General features: G+C 43.5%; 1 protein-coding gene across 1 annotated transcript in view; it reads right to left on the bottom strand.

The window, feature by feature from the left end:
* PRKD3 (protein kinase D3) overlaps positions 1 to 14,206 on the bottom strand; it is a 35,620-nt gene extending 21,414 nt beyond the window's left edge. Inside the window, exons 1-5 of the mRNA XM_032185006.1 lie at positions 13,566 to 14,206; positions 5,495 to 5,633; positions 3,682 to 3,813; positions 2,842 to 2,999; positions 37 to 226 (exon numbers count right to left, since the gene is read on the bottom strand). Of these exons, the coding sequence (XP_032040897.1) occupies positions 37 to 226; positions 2,842 to 2,999; positions 3,682 to 3,813; positions 5,495 to 5,633; positions 13,566 to 13,856 (910 nt within the window). The 5' untranslated portion in view covers positions 13,857 to 14,206. The remainder of the gene's footprint in view (positions 1 to 36; positions 227 to 2,841; positions 3,000 to 3,681; positions 3,814 to 5,494; positions 5,634 to 13,565) is intronic.
* Positions 14,207 to 21,711: the final 7,505 nt, after the last annotated feature.

Raw genomic sequence — 21,711 nt, 5'->3', positions numbered from 1 at the left:
GAAATTCATTGCTGTGGCAGAAAATTAAGCGCTTACCTTTACACTGCATTCCTTGGCGAAAAAGGCCCTTGAGGAGCCGTTTGCAATACTGGCATATGGTGGGACGAGTATAAGAGTGAACAGCAAAGGTGTGAGGAACCTTCACTCTGCAAAGCACCATTTTTTCCATCCAGATGGGACGGCCACTCCAAGAGGGAATCCTTTTACTAGGTTCTGGGCAGCAGCGCTAGAATACAGAAGGTATGCAGCACTTGCATCAACAGAGCTCCACTTCAGAGGGAAAGCAGGGGAGAAAAGTGAGGTGCGGGTGGGACAAAGAGTTGGCACTGAAAGTGATCAGATAAAGAAAGCAAACCCTGGCCAAGAAGCTTTAAGAGGACATTTTGATAAAATAAATTATTAAAAAAAAAAAAAAGAAAACACCAGATGGAAAAGCCTTGCAAAGTTCAGGAAAGTATGCATGAATCTATATTTCCACAGGAACTAAAATGCCAAAAAACAAGGCCAAAATTCATTCTTATGACTTTTTTTTTTTTTTTATTAGAGCAACCTGGCCACATTCACAGATAGCATATACAGACCCCCAAATCGGGGATTAAATGGAGAACTCTGGAGGTAGGCAAACTAGGAAACCACAATTACCTCACATTACCAGTTTTCAAAAGCAAAGTACTTCGTGCCTGGATAGCTTATTAAGTTAGGCAAAAATATTTTTTTAAAAATTAAAAGTATTTTGTAAAGTCAAACAAACAAATACTCAATATCTTACTGAACTTTCAAGCAGGATAAACTTACAGTTATCTAAATCTAAAAAACTGTAGAGGAAAATGTGGCCCCACACATGAAAGTAAGACTGCTGGAAGATTAACAGCAATTACCATAATATACTACTGATAATCTAAGCCAATAGTAGAAGCCAGATAGCAAAGAGTTGCTCTGCCAGGCAGAGAAGGACCTGGGAGTGATGGTGGATAGTCGGCTGAATATGAGCCAGCAGTGTGCTCAGGTGGCCAAGAAGGCCAACGGCATCCTGGCTTGTATCAGGAACGGTGTGACCAGCAGGGCTAGGGAGCTGATCGTCCCCCTGTACTCGGCTCTGGTGAGGCCGCACCTCGAGTACTGTGTTCAGTTTTGGGTCCCTCGCTACAAGAAGGACATGGAGGTGCTTGAGCGGGTGCAGAGAAGGGTGACGAAGCTGGTGAGGGGCCTGGAGAACAAGTCCTACGAGGAGCGGCTGAGGGAGCTGGGCTTGTTCAGCCTGGAGAAGAGGAGGCTCAGGGGCGACCTTATCGCTCTCTGTAGGTACCTCAAGGGAGGCTGTAGCGAGGTGGGGGTTGGCCTGTTCTCCCACGTGCCTGGTGACAGGACGAGGGGGAATGGGCTTAAGCTGAGCCAGGGGAGTTTTAGGTTAGATGTTAGGAAGAACTTCTTTACCGAAAGGGTTGTGAGGCATTGGAACAGGCTGCCCAGGGAAGCGGTTCAGTCACCATCCCTGGATGTCTTTAAAATACATTTGTATGTAGAGCTTAGGGATATGGTTTAGTGGGCATTGTTAGCATTAGGTCAGAGGTTGGACTCGATGATCTTGAGGTCTCTTCCAACCTAGAAATTCTGTGATTCTGTGAGTTACTGAAGAGGTACTAAATAGGTATGCAGAAGTCATAAACACTAGGAAATTCCATGAGAGGAGAAACACTATTTTATGTTCACTAAACAAAATCTTACCAATAGTCATAAACAGCAGCATTAATATATTTCATGACTCAAAATTATACTTCTTAGCTCAGAGCTAAAAAAAATACATTCTTGTACTAGACAACCTAAATAAATTATATTTTAAAGTACGACAAGAACATAATAGTTATACTGTAAAGTAATAGAAACTTAGATAAGTGGGAAAGACTAAGTGTCAGAAGCACACCTTTTACCCCTTGGTAAAAGCTGCAATGAAATTAGTGGATCCAATAACCATCTGTCCTGTCATAGAATCACAGAACAGGGTTGTAATCACAGAAAAGGATTGGAAGGGACCTTAAAGATCACCTGGTTCCAATCCCTGCCATGGGCAGAGACACCTCCCACCAGACCAGGTTGCCCAAAGCCCCATCCAACCTGATCTTGGACACCTCCAGGGATGGGGCATCCACAGCTTCTCTGGGCAGCCTGTGCCAGTGCCTCATCACCCTCTGAGCAAAGAATTTCATCCTAACCTGTAACCTAAACCTCCCCTCTTTTCATTTAAAACCATTCCCCCTTGTCCTCCCTGTGTTATAAGTATATCCAGTAATGTCTTAGCAACCATAGCACCCATTATAACAAAAAACTGTTATGGATGATGGCTTTACCACAAGCCCTTCATTCCCTGCATCCTCCTTGATAGGGGCTGGTTTTTCAGATTCCCTCTGTGAAAAGTTTAGCAGCATATCAGGAACATTCTCTACTCTCCCAACATAAAAGCTTACAGTTTGTACTTAGCTAGCTAAATAACCATTCTACAATGATACAATAATTACAGAATGAATCTGGATTACAATGAAGGCAAGGTATTTTATCATTCCCAAAATCAAGGTTCTCATAGTTCACATAACCACAAGTGACAGACTAATGACAAAATTATACATAAGTTATCTCTTCCTTCCAGTTTCATTTCTCACAGCAATAGCATTCTCTGTAAGTGTCACAATCTAAGACTCACCAGAGATTTAAAAATTAACTAAAACTAATCATACCGGTCAAGCTCAACTCCCTCCTACTGATTTTCAACCACTTAAAACACCAACTAGTTCCCCAGATGTTAAAAGATTTAAAGCCAGAAATGGTTTCCCCTTTCACATTACGTACCTCTTCAGAGGCAGAGGCCGTGTATTCAGCTTGTGCTGGCCTTGGAACTGAAAGCCCTGCTCCTGGTAAAGACACATTAGACAGACGCCTCTTCCTCACTCCACTACAGTTATTTGGGATCTTGAAGGCACATCGCTTATGGTAGTTTAACCCACAACCTGAAAGAGACATTTTTGCAGACAAAATTTTAAAAAAGTAACAGAAATAGCAACAAACTGTTTTTGATAAGGGGAATCGTTAAAAGTGGACTCAAAAGAATGGTGAAGACAGAAACAGATTCTGTTAAATTCTCTGATTTTAGTGTTCTTGATGCAATTCACAGAAACGGTTTTTGCATAGCACACTGGAATACTGTTTTCCGGTAAGCCCAGCCCTAGAAACAAGGTGCAAGACTCTGAGGCAGCTGATCTCCCTCCTCACTTCTTCTCCCAGCAGGAGGCTTTCACCACTCCCTCCCTGTGGAGCAGAGGAGCCAAGGAGCAGCCAGCAAGCAGGCAGGGTTGGTACCTGTCAGCAGTTGCAGAACACTCTGCAGCCAGCTGGACGAAGGCCATAAGCAATGGGATTCCCCTTTGTGAGTCTCTCCAAAGTACATGCTCCTTGAGCAAGCAACAGGCATTTGTCAGCTAGCTATTATTTCAAAGCGAGACAAGAACAGTTGTTAAGCTGTTTGTTTGCCCAGGGTCACACAATTTGTATTAAAGCCAAGACCAGAACTGAGGTTTCCTGATGCAGGAGGATTTCCAATGCTATGTGTTTCCATTTTGAACAAGATGCAATTTCTTCCTCTGCATCTGTTAAAACTAATCACAACAAAAATACAGCGAAAATCAGACTTACCTTCACATTTCAGCCCTTGTCGTACCAAACCCCAAAGCATCTCTCCGCAGTAGTCGCAAAAAGTAGGAGCCTTGTAGGAGTGCACATAAAGCGCATGAGGACGAATCTGGAAATCTTCAACTGTAGCCAAAGCTTTTAAAAAATTGCAGTAAGTTACAGTTCTTGCCATAAGATCAACAAGGATTTATGAAAAGAATAGATTGTTTCAAAAATGGCTGATTCAAAGAACACTAATAAGCCATTTAGACACCAGCATTATTCCGTATACCATTTAAAAATGCATTCAGAAGATTACATAGTTTTCAGTAAGCTTTTTTATTGAGGAAGAAAATCCTGTGGACTTTGCAGGCTAATGGCCACAACCAATCAACAGTATGAGTCACAGTAATATAATTGCAATCATCAGGTTGTGTTGGTTTTTTTTTTTCCTTTCATGTTGAAAACCTCAGTAAGTCAAGAAGGAAAAATATAACAAGCTTTGTTAAAGGTAAACAATTGATGAAACAATTCAATTTTCAAGTTGTTTTGTAACCTATAACATTTTCAAACAAAGGATAGTTCCACAGGTTCCTTCATATTGTAAAGGATTTTTTCAGTAAAAGTTTATTAGAACGAACTTGATGTGTGTCAGAATGGAATTGCGGATAGTTTCTGTGGAACACTGCAAACTTCACTAGTCCTGTTCTTTTTCTTAAAAAAAGCACAAATATATTTTGTCCCATTGTACTGTTTTTGTCCTATTTCTTTGTAACGTAAAAAAAAATAAAAATAAAATTATGCTATCATTACCTTACCCCATTGTCTTTTATTCTTTGACTAAAATATACACTAATGCTTCATATCCAGACTCCCACATCTCAGTTTTAAAAACCCTACTGAAAGAGATTTATGTCCTCAAAACACCTCAGTTTCTGGTGATCTGTCTCTGTTTATAAGGAAACTGTCAGATTGTCAAGAAGAAACACACACAAGTTTTCCCAATGTGCCACTAACCAGAAGCAATGAAAAGCTCAAACCGAGATGATCGATTATTAAACACACTAAACATGCCTAGGTCCTGAAATGCAGCCAAGGCACTCAGCCTTCGAACTCTTGAAGTCACACTTTATCGACCCAAGTAACAAATCTAACCCCATGACAGCCAAGACATCTCTTTCTAGAGCACAGCTTCAGTCTGGCACTGAGTCCTCAAAGCCTGAAAGCACCGCTCAATACTAGGCCAGCTGTTATTTGTAGCTTAACTAGCTACCAGTCTACATCTGACTTCTGGTTGACTTCAACAGGGTATTTCCAAAACACACACAACCAAAGTCACTCAGGGTTTGCTAACTGACGTTACTGAAGACAACTACAGGTTAATACTGCCAGTGCTACAGACTTCATCATTTAAAAGAAATTGTTTTCAAACACTACAATAACCATTAAGACTGTCCTTATAGGTATGATTTAGCAACTACATACGGATGAAACATTTCCGTGATATGAACTGTCAATGCAAAAGCTACGGAACGATGACAAATCTAAGCAAAAGACCAAGAACACGGTTGGAAAAGCAATTTCTGAACCATACCTGCATTTCAATTTCAATAATTAATAAATCTAAATAAGATTAAAACATGAAAACAATAACAAAACTCAGTACTGAAGCATCAGTACTGCATGGATTTTCTTGGAAATCTCTACCCCAAAACGGTGACCCTGTGTGAGACTGCTTAGCCAAAAGAGTTCAAGGCACACACAATACTAATATTCCATAAAACCCCGTTTTCTTTTAAGCAGCCAAAGCAAGTGCTACTCTGTTAACAATACCTACCAGAGAGAACAACCTCAACAAGATCTCCCTCATGTATCTCTTCTGCTGATGTAATCCGTTGCAAAATATTATCTGAGTTCAGGTCATGCCGGAAGAGGAGAATTTTGTCATACATGCCAAAGAAACCACACTCTGGGAACTGCAATAGAAAGCAAACTCTAAATTAACACATGCTTTGTTAATCCTACCCACAAAATGATTTATTTTTTTTAATAACTACAGAACTCAAGTGTTTTAAGTGTTCCATGGGGGAAAAAAAAATATTATCTGCTTGACATTTTTGAGGAACTGAAGCATTTTCTGAACTGAAATGTAGCATTAAACAAGAAAAAAAATAAAACAAAACCCAGTGATAAGAACTTTTTCCCTGCCTCCCTCCCTCTCTGCTAACCAACAGTGACACTTTCGCAAGCCTGAAATGGAAAAATGCTTGGGCTTTTTATCTCTCAGACATACGTAATCAGTCTGGTACCTGAAAGCCAACGCAGATTTCTCTAAGGCAGCTTATCACCACCTGCAACCCTTATTTCACAGACACTGTGATCAGCCAGGCAGGCAGCTCCAGCCACTCCAGCAGCACCTGCCACTCTTCCATTGAGGGGCAAGCCAAAGAGGCTCAGTGCTCATGTCCCACAACAGTTGAGATTTGCAGATGCAAAAAAAGGAGAACTCAGTTCATTCCAAGGGCAGAAGATAATATTCCCAATTCATATAGGGAACAGATATGCTATACAACATGCCATATTTCCATGACGTTCCACTAAAATGACTCTTACTCTGTATTTTCTCCACTCTTTGAATGCGATTAATACACATTAAAGTGAAAAGTTTAAAAGTTAAGAGACAGTTCACAGAGAAAAAGAACAGGAACAGAACCGTGAGAGCAATGAACAGCGATCAACCAGCTGCTCTGGCCTTCTTCTGTTCAGACCAGAACTCAATCTCAAGGTGTGAATAAACACACAGAAGGGCTAGACAGAAGGTAGGAAGAATGTGCAGAAAAAATATAGAATAGCACACAACATGTTTTCTATTGATTAGGTAACAAACAGACTACAGCTTGGTAATTTAAGACTGGCGTCGTAAGTAAGAGGGTCTAAACTGCATGAAGCTTGTGGTATGTCAATTGTCCTTTGCTAAAGTAGCCTAAAGACTCATTTCTACCAAATCAAAGACGTAATGAAGGTATCCGTCATGGCCATTGTTTTCACACTCCCTTCCCACTCAGAGAGAAAATAATTTCCTCTTTCCGGCAGCAATTTTATCCAAAACATTAATTTGGCCTTCTCTGTTTTGGTGTGCACGCCCTGCACATTCACATCAAATATTCACAAGTGTTCTGTGGGATGCAGAGCCCTTGAGGGGCTGTTTGCCATTTCTTACAAGACAGTAAAGGACTCGCTTACTCTCCAACTGCTGCATGGGCTCCAATGGCCCCTTACACTAAATCACTACACATTTTCCTCCAGCCCCATTAACAGAGAAAAAAAAAAAATAAAGTTAATCTGTATCTCCAGTAAATGAGTAAAAAGTTAAAAAGTCTGTGTGCCTCAATTAACAAGAAAGCAAAATGTATTTACAGTCTTTGAATATGTGCTGTGAGGTTTTATTCCTTGATCTTATATATGCTGGTTAGCCAGATATCAGACTTCATGCTCGTATCAACAAGAGAAAGCTATCATATCAATGCTACAATTCCTTTAATCCTCAAGATAGTGTCTAATTATAGTATATCTTTTGCGCTATGTTGCTGAATAACTTCATCGCAACAAAAGGGAGAGAAAGCCAACCAGACTATGCTATCTGCCTGCAGATCAGCGCACCGCTCCTTACCGATGCTGTTGGTTAACTGCAGCTGCCAGGACGGACAGCTAACTGGTGACTCAGAGAAATAGTATGAACTATTGCCTCTTTGCACTCGGTTCACAAAACCACCTACAAATCACAGATTTGAAGCAGCCCCTGTGACACTTCACAGGTTTAAGCCTCCTTCTTCTGATAAAGATATGCCTTAATTTCTTGCCTGCTGGCTCCTCCACCCCAAAGCCGGGAATGCAACACCCCTCGCCAGCGCCTTCGCCAGCAGGATGCGTGTGGAGTGCTGGCCAGCAATAACCTTGGCGATTGACACAGGGTTTTGGTCGTGGGGGTTGTTTGTTTGCTTCAGGTGGTATCTTGTAACAGGATTTTTACACGAAGCTTAAACTGTGCTCACACTGTACACTACCAGACTTTTCTCTCTTGTAGTGCAGTGAAGTAGAGCTTTTATAGCTGTCTTTATGCTGTTACACGAAGCTGTTAAGGAGGAACACTATCCAGCTCCTTTGAAGTGTTAAGAGCTCCTAATGTAAACTTGAAAACAAAATTCAAAGTGGAATTTTTTAAAGCTTGTTTTATCTTACCAGATTACATGGCTATTACTTTCCTGCCTAAAAGCCCAAACTATCTGCGCAGTCACTCAGAACACATAAACTGCTAATCCCCGTACCACTTTGTTTCCTAAAAGCAAAAAGGAGGCTGTTCCCAGCGTTAGCAGTTCCAGAAGAGCATCTAACTACAGGAAATCACTTGCGGGAAGTCTACGTATGCGATGGCTTGTGCCAAATTCATCTCTGGTACACCAATATTAACTCACATAAAGAGCACACGTGATCCTTGTACGGAGGTGGTACCAGCACGAGTAACACTACTACTGCATTGCTACAGTTACACCGAGGAAAACAAGGGTCATATCTAGAGTGCTCAAACGAAGCGTTGCCACATGCCTGCTTTTCCTTGATGCGCACCGGTACGCTGCTCTTTTTCCCCAGAAGAACACAACAGCCAGCGGCCAGTATTGCTGGAGCAGAACACGACTGGGGTTTCTTTCTAGCTTGGCAGTAACCAAAAGATCCTTCTAGTTCAAGTTCCAGGACTTACTTTACAAAGTTCTGGACCAGTCGCCAAAAATTCACACTAGGGAAAAGTGTAGGCGGATATTGTTTCAAGGTCCAATATCTCATGACCCGTCATAACTCAAAACAAATGCTTCAAACTGCTGGAAGTTAATCCCAAAGTCTAATGGTGCAAAAACACCCATTACCTTGGAAAGCCTCCTCCTTCACTGCAATCACTCCCATCTCTTCTCCTGCATCCCTACGCAGCTATCTGCTCCCACTCTTTCAAGTCATGTGCCAAATCACATTGTCACACAGAGAACTGGGCTCCAACCACATTGGAGGAGATCTTTCCCTCGCTAGACGCCTCAGCACAGACACACTTGGACTACTGCTTGGCTAGGTTTTGCAGCACACAAACCTATTACCACACTGCAGATGCTCACCTGCCCTGCACATACCGTCTCTGTGCCCCCATACTCCCCCAGCTCCCATTTTCCTGAAGGCCTGGTGGCTTCTCGTGCCCCACCTCTATTACACTGCTGACTTGTTTAGCTTGTACGGAGAAAGCAGATGGCAAGTCAAGAAGGCAAACCAACAGGGAAAAAAACATTCAAGCACAGCCTGATCATGAAGCAAGATCTGCATTAATTTTAGACCCATTCAAAAATAAGCACCATGAACTAAGAATACAAGCTTAACCTGGGGGGGTGGGGGGGAAAGGTTCAAGTACTGATACCTATTACACCAAATTATTAAAAAATGGATCTCTGCAACTCTTGTAGTAATACAGATCAACTGTAATATGATCCTTGTAACAGGATGCTTCTACTTCTCAGTATTTTATTAAACATAACATCTGTTAGCAGTTTAGAAATCATCTCCAGCTCCAAGTCAACGCCTCTGCCACAAACAGGTTAGATAGCTCCCCATTACTACGACAGTGTCCAAACCTTCAGAAAACAGCTCATACTCATACCACATGTTTTGGTCTCTTCACAACATAATTTTAAGCATTTTAAAATGAACACTCTTTTTTTTCCCCTCTTCAGCAGCCATTAAAGAAGAGCTACCTATCCAAACTACTGTCCCATTAAAACCAAAGTTTTTAGGTGTATCAATAATATAAGTATACAATTAATCATCACTTGTTTAGAAGAGTCTACAGCATTATTTGTGTTTTTCCTGTCAGGCTTATTTCATTATCAAAGCAAAACATTTGGACACATCTCCCCAGTTTTTGCTTGCCTCCTTCAAATGTACTTCATCTTCACAGAAAACTGGCTCATTTTCTGAAGAACCCAAGGACTTCAGTTATATTCCAGCTATCAAAAACTAAATCCCAACCACTCTAATTAAAATGATAGGCAGAGCTATCAAAAAAGTACAAACATACTGCCAGGATCATATTCAATACAGATCATTCAAACTATTGACCAGGGAACACTGTGTACCAGAGCTATGACATTTAGAAAAGCAATTAGAGTCTAAAACTACAGAAACAGTAGAAAGAGTCACAAGAAGGTGTAATATGCAAAATTTAACTCCTTTTGAACACAACTACACTTGCAGCGACTGCATTCTCAACACCTTACAGAGGCTGAACAAATAAATATGAGTACACATTAGGCACCTGCCTAAATAGCTATTAACAGATTAAGGCTGGAATTCTGGCAAGTTGAAGCAACATAAAGCAAGAAACAATCGAGAAATTAACATCAGTAAGAAAGCATAAATATTGTTGAGAGAAGAAATTTAAGGTAAACAATGACACCTTAAAGACTCAGCATATAGAGAGAAAGATGACGAAAAAACAACACGGAAAGAAAAGTGAAAAAGGGAAGTTTCAGAGTCATGAAAGTAAAGATGTACAAGTTTAGGAAAAAGGTCACAAGATATCCTGCAGATACTGATGCTGTACAAGTAACAGCACAGAACAATCAAATGTCTTTCATTTGTAGCTATTACTTCAAGCAGGACAAAATAAATGAGCTAGAATAAAGCACTTTTAGCACCATATGCTGTCCTACATAATTCTGTTTGCGGACAGCAGGGCATCACCACATGTTGTGGTTTTTCTCGTCTTAAACTAGTAAGGCCCACGTTCTACTTGTCTAGAACAAAGAAACAACATGTAAAGACAAGATTAAGAACTTGTCTCTCTAATATCTGATCACTGTGCACGACATACACTGTCCATCTACAACTTATGCTAAAGACACATTTGTCTGCTTCTAAACACACTTTCTCTCTTCCCATCTGTTCTTGCTTTGCTTCCTTTGCAGACTTTCCCTGAGAACTGTATGCCTGGTGCTTCAACGGGCAGCAATCTAGGTAAGGAATGAACAGAGAAGAGAGATCAAGACTAGAATGAAGAATCTTCACAAGCATCCCTACCAAGTTTACAGCTGACTTGTTTCCCTGAAGACTTCCTTCAAGCATTCTAATACTCAATACCATTCACACAGCACTCCCCAAATTTCACTTTAAACTTGAAAAAAATCTTTTCTTGTTCCTCTCCTGATGTTTAGAACATTTTTAACAAAATTGAGAGACACATCAAACGTTTGCATTACCCATCTCCCTCTCCCTGCATATGTGTCTGCTGCTTCTTTAGTTTCAGTTCTGCTGATGCTACTTTTAAATACCCTTCTGCAAAACCTGAACAAGCTGCACTGAGCAGCATCTGAAACAGGAAGCACTACTGATCATCAGTACTACAGAAAGACTGACACTAAATGCTAGGAAAAGGCATTAGGTAGACACAGTACTTATTTCCTAACTCAGCTGCTCCCCAAGACAGGCTTTTGCAAGATTTTTTTTCCCCAGTTGATTAATTTCCCCTGGGAAAAAAAAAAAAAAAAAAAAAAAAAAGGCATAAGTCATTTTTCTAAAGACTTCTGAGGATGCTGCAATTACTTTTACAAAGGTCAAAATCCAGCCCCCTCAGAGATCAGCTGCAAGTCCTAACCAACATGTTTGATATCATAGTTGTAGCCTCAAACAGAGCCAGGAAGGTACTTCAAGCTCCCAAGCAACCGAGGGTGGTCACATCTCCCTCAAACATTTTTTGTTCAAGGCATATAGAGAAATACAAGTCTGAAATATGATTTGAAAGCACTATTAGAAATAAGTAAGAAAAATTCCACTTCATTCTAGTAGAGTTAAGATAGCATTCAAATAAGAAGACAAGCTATGAACAATTCCAAGTATAAAAAAATATACCTCCTTTTCCATTAAAGACGTGCAACAATATATAGATACTGCTAACAAGAACAAACCCTACAGCTTCCTAAAGCTGACAACCAGGAACTGGTCAAGAGAAGACAATCTGAGCCAGCCACAGAATGCCAGAGAAAAGGGAAGCTTTAACATCACCAAATCCCAAAGGCATGCCCAATAGCTTCAAGCTTGCAACTGGAGAAAACAGGCAGCCATATGCATGGCAGTACACAGAAGAACATGGTTTACAACTTCTTACATAAATACTTATATATTAATATTCATTTATTTTATATGCTTGCAACTGTCACCGGATCAAAGAACAAAATCCAGGCAGGGCACATTACTATCCAATAGAGGGAGGATATTGCCACTTGTGCACTGGCTGCAAAACTCCTCTTGAAAGATGAGCCAGCCGCACATAAAGTTGTTACCCCACACGCGTTTCTTGATCAGTTTGCTGCCTGCAAGCATACGCTCATTGAACAGTCATTTTTTGGTAGCATCAGCTGCAGGAGAACGTGCACTGAATCAAAGCCAGATGGAAAGAGGTAAACTGTGATCCTGAAATCCTTTTGCAGTAGATTAGGCTCAGTGTGTAGGAAGTTTCTTAAGCTATAACAAGAACCTGAACTAAACTTTTAGCTGTCTGCTTAGAGAACAGAGAGGGAAAACAGCAGTAAGTATGAATATATTTGTTTTCATCTTTCTTCAAGACAGAAGACAGGAAATATGCAGATGCAAAGAGAAGGAGTTGATACAGAAAGAAAAAGCGGCCTCTAAAATGGCTGCAAAAAAGTACACCTAAGACACACTGTATGAAAAAAAAAAAAAAAAAAGGTTGACCCAAATAATTTGTCTGTTTAGAAAGGAACTAACACGCTGAAGTACATTGTGGTAGCCCATAAAGCTATTATGAAATCAACTTGCTTGCCAACTAATTTGTAAACATATGGAAGATGCAGTAAGTTGTGAGATGAGGGAAAAGATATGCCAGCATATGCAAAGGAGAGTTTATGTAACATTTGCATTTACTTTCTCTCGAGCTATTAAGTGAAAAAGAACCATCTAATAAAACTAATTAACCAAAAATACCAGCCACTACAATGAAAGACATGAGGAAAGCAATTCCCTACAAAATTATCTACCTTTGACTTCCTTGAGGGAAAAGAGTAATTACTTCTTATTTACACTAAACACTGTTAACCACTCTTCAGGCTGGGTAGTAGTACCTACCCTACCTAACGTAAACACACGGATAAAACTTGGATATAAAAACAAGAGAGATGGCATTTCCTCCCCAGAGAGTCAGAACGATGCAACAGCCTAATCAAGATACATCTTAGAAGTACCCTAAGATGTTTTTATGTTTTGGTCAACTGTCTTAGAACAAAGAAATGACACTGATAATAGTCCTCTCATTAAAGAGCAGAGTATGTGCTCCATATATGGAAAAAATCATACAACATTAGCTGCTTAGTGGTTTTTTTTTTTTTAATTATTAACTAAAAACAAAAGTAAAAGCTAGCATCATGCAAGTCCACAGGCTTGCGGTGTACTTCTGTAGCTACAACTGGTCCTTAGGTTACAGCTGGCTATACTGTACCAAGACTATCCATTAGCAGCAGCAAGCACAAACTGAAGCAAGTAAAAACCCAGGACACCGGTGACAATTATGGAAAGGAAAAAACACTTGCCATATTGTGAAAACTAATCCCTGCAAGAAGTTGACTTCTACACCTTCCCTTATTAGATTTCAAAAGCAAGGAAGTAACAGGAGGGTTTATTCCTTCTAAAGCAAAAGCTTCTGCCTCGGGAGTCAGCTAAATTTGTGTGTAACTGCAACCATCTGCCATGGATCTCTGCCCCTGTACCAAACTTCTCGGCACATTCCAATTCCACCTTGATATTCCTAGCAGTTTGTTAGAAAACAATCACTGCCAACAGCAGAACACGGTGCTGTTATACTGTACCTTCTGGTAAACTATAGAGCACACGAGGTCTTTAACAGCAGAGAGGGACAGGTCCTGAGCTTCAATGGTGACAGTCTCTCGAGTGAGACCGATCTGCAGAAGGAATGAGACCCCGTGCACAGAGCCCCTGGAGTTTGTGAGGCTCTGCGTGCTGAAACTGCCATTGGAGAGCCGACTGGAGAGCCCCGACTGGGGACTTGAAGACAACGTTGGGGTTTGTTGTGCAGCAGCATGACACGTGGGTGGGGAAAACTTCTGTAAGGATGGGGGAGAAGAGTCGTTTGCTGACATCTGACTTGCTTTAAACTGTCGAGATCTGCCTAGTAGTCAAATTCTAAGAAAAATGTTGTCAGTTCTTGGTTTTAAATTAGAAGTTAGGAAAACCTAACTTTCCCTTTCATAGTTCAGTAAAATGCCCCTGACTGGTAAAACATGTTAATTTTCCCTTTCATCCTGTGCAAGCCAGAGAAAGTTACTTTAAATTAAAGGTTCTGTTCCACAGTCACAATCAGCTGATCAAGAGCAGATTGCTCTTCCTTTAGCACCAGGTCCAGACAAGAGAGGCTTACACAAAGGCCTCAGACAAATACATCAGCTCTGCTGTTTTATACTTGTCCTTCATTTCTGTATTAAAAACAACAACCAAAAAAAATCTGGAAACACCAATGGAAAAAAATGTTGGTAAACTCATTAACAGTGTCCTTTTTCACCTAATTCCCCAGACTGTATCTTGGATGCAACCTCATCTTCATGTAGACAGCTTTTCAGAATGAAAAAAGGGAAAACTGTATCCTCAGGCAACAAACGAAGTCCACGTATACGATGAAATCTACTCCTCCTTCAGAAAATCTCTGAATTCACAGGACGTTGTTAACTTGGAGATCCTCAAAGGTATCTGATTTCATCCTTGTGAAATAGTTTAGCTCATGAAACACAGGAGCAGAATTTCTGAAGACGCAATCGCATTAAATGTAATCTCTAGGTTCACCCAGACAACCTCCAGCATTTTGAAACGTTGTACTCTGCCTGTAGGGAAAGAGGTACAGTTATTTCACGTGAAATGCAAGGAGTTGCACAGGAAGGCCATAAGCGGTCCTCCGAAGCCGCAGGATAACCAATTCCTTGCGCTCAAATATGGGGTAAATTTGTAACATTTTGTAAGCATAACTTGAATGTAACTGTTCTCCTACTGTACAATATGCAAATCAGACCTAATGCTGACCGATACATGAACACAACTTTTAATTATCAGTAATTTAGCAGAGCAAAGCTCTTCAGTTGATAACAGCAAAAAAAAAAATAAATATGTAAAACAAAGGGGGGAGAATAGACCATAGGTCTGCTCTGCAGGTGTATGCTGAAGAGCTGGCGGGTAGAGAAGGAATTTTATTAAATACACTGAACCTTCCAAAAAACATAATGCCAAGAAAAAAACCCTCTATGTAGAATGTACTCAGGATACATTTTAACACTTTCATTCAAAGCAACTTAAAAACATCCTGCACAAACTCTTAACTGGAGGAAAATAGCATACAATAGAGCATCGGTTCCTTTGAAAAAAATCCTTTAGTGTTTACACTTTTAATAAAAAAGAAAACCTGCCACAACCTTTTAAAACAAATCATTTCATGACTGGATTCCAGATTTTTATTTTTTTTTTTGAGTTTCACAAGCAGAGATTCCAACTACTTGCTACAAGCTGCTGCGCTGAAGCCGTATTTGAAGCATTTGGAAGGAAAGACAAATGCTCACGCACACTGCCCACTCCAACTACGGAGTTTCCAAATGGTACCAAGCAGCTTTATCCGGACCCCAGTCCCCTCTGGCAGCATGGAATGAAGGAAGTCAGACTTGCACTTTGTAACTTCGGCAATGCTTTGATTTTCAGGACCAACAGTTCAAACACATCAAAGCATCCCATTATTTATGCCTGCCCTTCACGGCTAAGCCACGTAATTTCTTTTAAACTATTCCCTGCCCTCATTTATTTCTACAAAGCCGAGTCGAAATAGGTTGCCTACCATGTCAGTTCTGACAGAAACTGCTAGCAGGGGCTCCCGAGGAGACACCAAAGGGCCACCTCCCGGACCTCGGGCACCGGCGGCGCCCGGGGGGCAGCGCCCGGCAGCACGCGGGGCTCTGCGGGGCCGGCCCCGGCACCTGCGGACACCCCGCAGGCGGCAGCGGCGCGGAGCAGCCGCAGGCCAGGCGCCACCAGGAAGCGCGGGGGCAGCCCCCGAGCCCTCCCCTCAGCGCCGCCGCGCCCCCGGCCCTGCCACCAGCCGCCCGCTGCCCCCCTGCCCTCCGCCGTTTCCCCGCGGCAGGGCGGCGCCCCCCCCGCGCCGGGACCTTTCCGCCGCCGCCGCCCTTCCCGGCCCGGCTCCCCGGCTGCCCGGCGCCGCCGCTGCCCCCCTAACGGCCCTAACGGCCCTAACGGCCGCGCCGCGCGCCCCCCGCCCTCACCTGCGCGGCCCCGCCCGCCGCCGGCTGCCCCCGGGGCCGCCGCTGCCTCGCGCGCATCTCACCCGCCGCGCGGCCCCGCGGCTCGCCCCGCACACGCCAGGAGCCGCCCGGGGGGTGGGAGGGGAGGGGTGGGGTGAGGGGGGACGCGGCTGTGGGCGCGGGGGCTGCCGGGAGCCGTAGTCCCGCCGCCCCTCTCAGCCGCGGGGCCGGGCGGGGAGGCGAACTACGAGCCCCGGCGCGCCCCTCGCCGGGCGGGCGCGCGGCGCATGCGCGCGCTGCCCCGCAAGAGTTTCCGTTACTTTCCTCGCCCTGTGGCGGCGGCTGCCCCGTAACCGCTAACGGGGCGGCGGCGGGGGGGGGACGCTGCGCAGCGCCGCCGCCGGCTCCCCTCAGGGGGCCCCTCGGGGCTCACCTCGGCCGGGCGCGGGTGGCGGCCCCTCGGCCCTGCCCGGGAGACGCCCGGCCTCGCCCCCGGCCCCAGGGCTGCCTCCCCCCGCCTCGGTCGGGCATCCAGCCCGTCCCCACCGCCCCGGGGAGCCGCTGAGGTGGGGACGCCTGGCCGGGCCCCCAGCAGGCAGACGGGGGGCACCGTGGCTAGAAACCCGGAGGGTGCTGGCTGTGGGCCCGCAGCGCGTTGCCTTCGTCTGGCGCTCACGGGGCCTGGCCTGAAACCCGCTGGGGCTCGGTGGAGGCTTTCCGCTTGTTTCAGCCTCGTTTGCATCAGCCCCAGCTGATAGGGTCTATAAGGACGGCTGTGTTCTCGCTGGAGACAGCTTGTTTGATAAATAATTAGCCTGCAGCTTCTTGTTGAAATCTGGAACTACTTTAAACCCAAAGTGCAGCAGTTAATAGCTGATTCTGCTTTTAACTGGTTTTTGAATGCTAAAAAGCACCCTGGGACTTTTTTAATGAAGGCTATTCCATGAATAGAGGATGTTCTTGCCAAAGCTCTGCACAAGATAACTGAGTGATCTTCGTTTCCTTTTTCCTCCTGAAGTGGGACTCCCACACACCAACACTATAAACACAGAGCTTGCCTCCATAAACATGATTTCTGATGTTTAGCACAGCAAGGAGTCATACTCTAGAGCTTCTAAAGTGCAGCAGGCTTCTCACAATCGAAGTAACAGCCCTAAAAATAGCCAACTGCAGGCAATACCAGATGGATGTTAGGTATTACCACAGACACTGGGCAACGATTATACTTCTTTGTAGAGAAGCTCAGCTTTATATCATCCACTAGGGTTGGTGCCATTTAATTTGCTGCTCTAAGCCAGCAGAGCTGCTTTTTCATAAATTAGAACAGAAGACGGATTAGTTAAAATCGATTTATTCTAGAACAGAGAAAAGCATCAGCCAAAACATAACAGCTATAAGCATTGGCGCACTGGTACTTTATACTAATGAATGCTCCTGAAGCATCCCAAAATGTTCTGTTCTTACAGGGCTCTGGGTAAAAAAAAAAAAAAACACACCCGAAAGCAGCTCTGCATTTCAGCACCTAACTACAGAGAAGCACAAGCAGCTGTGTACGTGCCCAGCTGGGTCTGTGACCACGCAGCACAGCGTTATGACAGCATCAGCCCCGACTGCCAACGGACAGTGTAAGCGCCCCGTTTTGTAATTGTTGTGACTCTCATAATCAGCGATTTCCTGTGGGTTTCATCAATGTTCTGCATCCGTTTCAGAGCCCCCATCCCTCCTTCAGATGGTGAGCTTGTTTTCACTGCTCAGAGCTTTCCCTACTGAAGCCAGCTGCACTTCACAAAGTGCTACCTCTTACATGATAGCAGGAAATACGCATAGCTTCTGCTGTTCCTTGCTGTTAGAAACCCTGCTTTTCATTCCAGACACACCACTACCTGCCATATGGAAAAGCCACATTTGGAATGACTGTTTTATAACCCTAAAAGCCCATCCATTTTTTTCCCAGTTTGAAATCACTGCCTATAGCATTTGGATGCTCTGTGTCTGTAAATGGAAACTTAATGTATTCGTTTCTGTTCACCAGCCTGGTGTTTGGAACATTTGCATATCATCTGACTGGGTTACAAAGAAGGCAATGTCCTAGGAGACTTGACTAGTGCATTTGTCTGAGAAATACCATAAGCGTATACTGCTGAGGTTATTTTTCACTGCTTTTGACACTGCTCTTGCTTAGCGAATGTGCCCATTCAGAATCTGCACGACCTGCAAGAAATGCTTGCAGAAAGAGGAACTAATATCTATCTGAACAAACTGTTGAAGGGCTTTTTTTTCTTCCATCCTTTTTTTTTTTTTTTTTTTTCCCAGTTCATGGTCTCCTTTCCCCACCCCCATTGTAGGAGAACTGAACAAGAATTAGGAGTTCAGGTTTGGTTTGGATAAAATCCTGCAATGTGGATGTCTCTGTGTAATTACCTCATCGTCTCGGTTTGAGCCCTTAGCTGAACTTTGTCCTAAAATCTACCTCCAAAAAAACAGTGGAAAGTTTAGTACAGGCTTAAAAACACATGGAATCAAATTTACCCTGGCATAAATCCACTGAAAACTATATATTTATATTATTAATTATATATAATTGTCCTTTGGGAGTTCACGTACCCATCACAAGTTTAAAGAATGGTCTCACAAATCCTTACGCCTACCAGGTGGGTAGCCTCACTCTAATCGCATCATCCTCCTCTACCAATTATGAGACAAACATGAAGTTATTTCCCTAAATAAGTGTTTAGGGCTCACCCGCACACTCAAGTTTACTAAAACATTGCCTCAAATACACCCACGGAGACAGGCGCTCTTAAGTCTGAAGCGCCAAACCCGGGGCTTTCACAGCCTCACAGAGGCCCTGTTCCAAAACTCACAGAAACCAGCAGCGGGTGGGCTGACTTCGATGAATAGCGGTGGTTCAGGTCCATGGGATGCACATGAGCACGGGGTGCACCTCCAGGCTTGCGTGCTTCCATCTGAACCCCAGCCCTGCTGTCCTTCTGCTACGGCTTCTAGGAGCCACCCACTTGTTTCTGAACATGCATCAGCCAGGCTGCGGACTCTGGAAATCCCAGCCTGCATAACCCACCCGCTGCCGTGCCACTGTGGGGAAACCAGCCACAGCTCGGGCACAAAACCACCTCCTGTTAGCGAGACTGAACACACAACAAAGCACGTTTGCTCCTCTCCCTGCCGTGGGCCTGTTAGCTGCAAGAACCAAATGTCCAAAATGTCTCTGGAGGGGCAGAAGGTGCGGGAGTTGTACCGGCTCGCGGAGATGGGTGTGTGGAGCCCACAGCCCTTGGCGGTGCCGTTCCCCACGCACTTCTCTCACTGCTGCAGCAGCTGGGCCGCAGGGGTGAAGCAACACACAGGTTGCATTTTCACAGATAACATATGTTTTTCTTCAAATAACCTACTTGTTTTTCCTCTAAATGATACCTTGTTACATCTATTTGCTTTTCAAGCTAGTAAACTGACTAGACACAGACAACAGCTAACCGCTGAGCGATTTGCTGACTTGCTGACGTCTCTTCAATTTGGTAGCATGGAGTAGGACTAAACAATGCATTTTTCCTTTATAAATCACTGGAAAACAAAATGTTCATCACCTGTGGTTCCATTTTTTAACTTGGTGTATTATTTTTTAAATAGTTCCATATTTCCCTTTTCAGCTGTGAACTGCTCTGATTTATGCTTCGCTTCAATTTATTACTGTTTTTTGCCTCCTTGTTCTTCTGCATATCATTAGACAGAGAACTCTTGGGGGAGGTTATGAATGGGAAGGGACGGAGGTCTCCCTTCCAAATTTTGAAAGTAATACAGACTAAAATCTATCCTGAAGTTAAACACAGTATGTTGTTTGGCTGGATAGGGACCAATTTAAGAACAGACAAAACTGCATTGCTGAAGTGAATCTTAGTATGGCAAGTTCAATTAAGGGAAGAAAACTGTGTTTCAGTGTTGTTATGCTTTCTGTGGCAATTACAGATGTTAATCAGCTTTGACATTTCAGTCTCGATACAGAGCATTCATCTACAGTGAAAATAAAACACATACAACACATTCATATCAGGTACAGACTGATTTTAATCCAGATATATTTGATCTTTATAGTGAGATTAAAAAAATAAATAAAGTCAAAACTGAAAGTCAAGATATCAGCTTCCATTTCTAATTTTGTGTATGTTGTCTTTTGCAAAGCCAAAAGCAGTTTCCATCTAAAAATCCCCCAAAAGGTCTCCAGCACACCCTGCATTCAGATTCAACTTAACTGATTCCCCTGCCGGGTTTCTAATGTTCCCGTTTCCCTGGGCAGGCACCAGAACTCACTCACATGAGCCAACCTGTGCTTGACACATTACCAAGTTGGTTTACTTTTAGAAAAGCTAACGGGGCAGATTTCAGTTCATTGGGAAGCGGAGTCACAGAGCACTGTCCCCATTTCTTCTTAGCTTTTGTGCTTAAATTTCCAGGTTAATGACCTTGACCAATTCCACTAATACTTAAACAAAAAGCAAACAACCTGTTCCTACAAAAGAGCCAACAGCAAGCATGACACTGAACTAACAGGCTGGGGGAAGGGGAAAAAAAGCTTAAAAACATCCTTTTCAATACCTTTACATATCTGGTCTGGCACTTACCGTTTTATCTGCGTTTCCTACGGAGGTGTGATCAATGCAGTCTTACGCCGACTTTACACTTGCCATGCTTGTACTCTGTGAAGGAATTGTAGCCCTCAGTGGGACCATGGTACCCTGGGGGAAGACAGTATTAGCTAGTCCTGAATCAAGCTTACATTTTTGGCAAATTTCTGCTGCACACACTGCGTGTTTGTTTTTTTTTTTCCTTGCTTGAGAACTCTGGCACATCAGCCAGAAATTTTGTCCAGCATCAGGGTCGTGTAGTCAACCACAAGAGCTAGGAGTGAAGGGAACAGGCTGTTCTGTTGTGCAGTCCTGTTAGGGTCACTATCATCTTGGTAGGTGGATGGAGAGCAACTTCCCATGACTGGTCTCTGCTGACGTGATGGGGCTTTTGCTTAAGGGTCTGTTGATAGTGTTTGTAGCCCACGCTGGTCTCATGTGGTGATCTCAGTGATCGCACGTTTCTCCTACTCAGCAATGACTTGGTTTTGCATTTGGACTTGTGTGAAAATTGAATGCCACTGATATAAATTTGGTTACAGCCAAATTCTTAGTATCAGCTTACCAGGATGTTGAATCAGCAGTAGACCTATCACTACCAGCCAGTCCATCGGTATGCTGGGCCGTTTTTCTAGGAAACCTGTGGAATTGGGGTCAAGGAGCTGCAAATCGACAAATGGCTCTAGTTCTCCAATAGCAGCCTCACAGGCACTTCGGCCGCTTGCAAAGCCGTAGTTTTCAGGATGGGGCTCCTCAGTACGATGCTGAAGAGCAGCAGGATGAGCAGCCCTGCTCCCTCCTTCATTTCTGCCTTCGTTTTGACTTTCTTTTCATTCAATTCGTTTGAGCGTTAAGCGTGAACATTAATACAAGTGTGCAAGTTGTGGATTTTGAGTGGAATATCCGTGACACAAACGTCAGACGCTTTGCAGGAGAGCAGAGCGAGGCTGCTGACAATGCCGGACCTGAAGGGCTTGGGCGCTTGGAAGCCTTTTGGTTGTCTCCAACCCTTTGAGCTGGCCTCCTGCCAGACATCACCCGGCACCAACTCCGCTAGCAGGAGCTGT

Source organism: Aythya fuligula, chromosome 3 (assembly GCF_009819795.1).
Source record: "Aythya fuligula isolate bAytFul2 chromosome 3, bAytFul2.pri, whole genome shotgun sequence".
Classification (NCBI taxonomy): Eukaryota; Metazoa; Chordata; class Aves; order Anseriformes; family Anatidae; genus Aythya; species Aythya fuligula.
The sequence above is the reverse complement of the archived record's forward strand: the minus strand, read 5'-3'. Positions and strand labels throughout refer to the sequence as shown.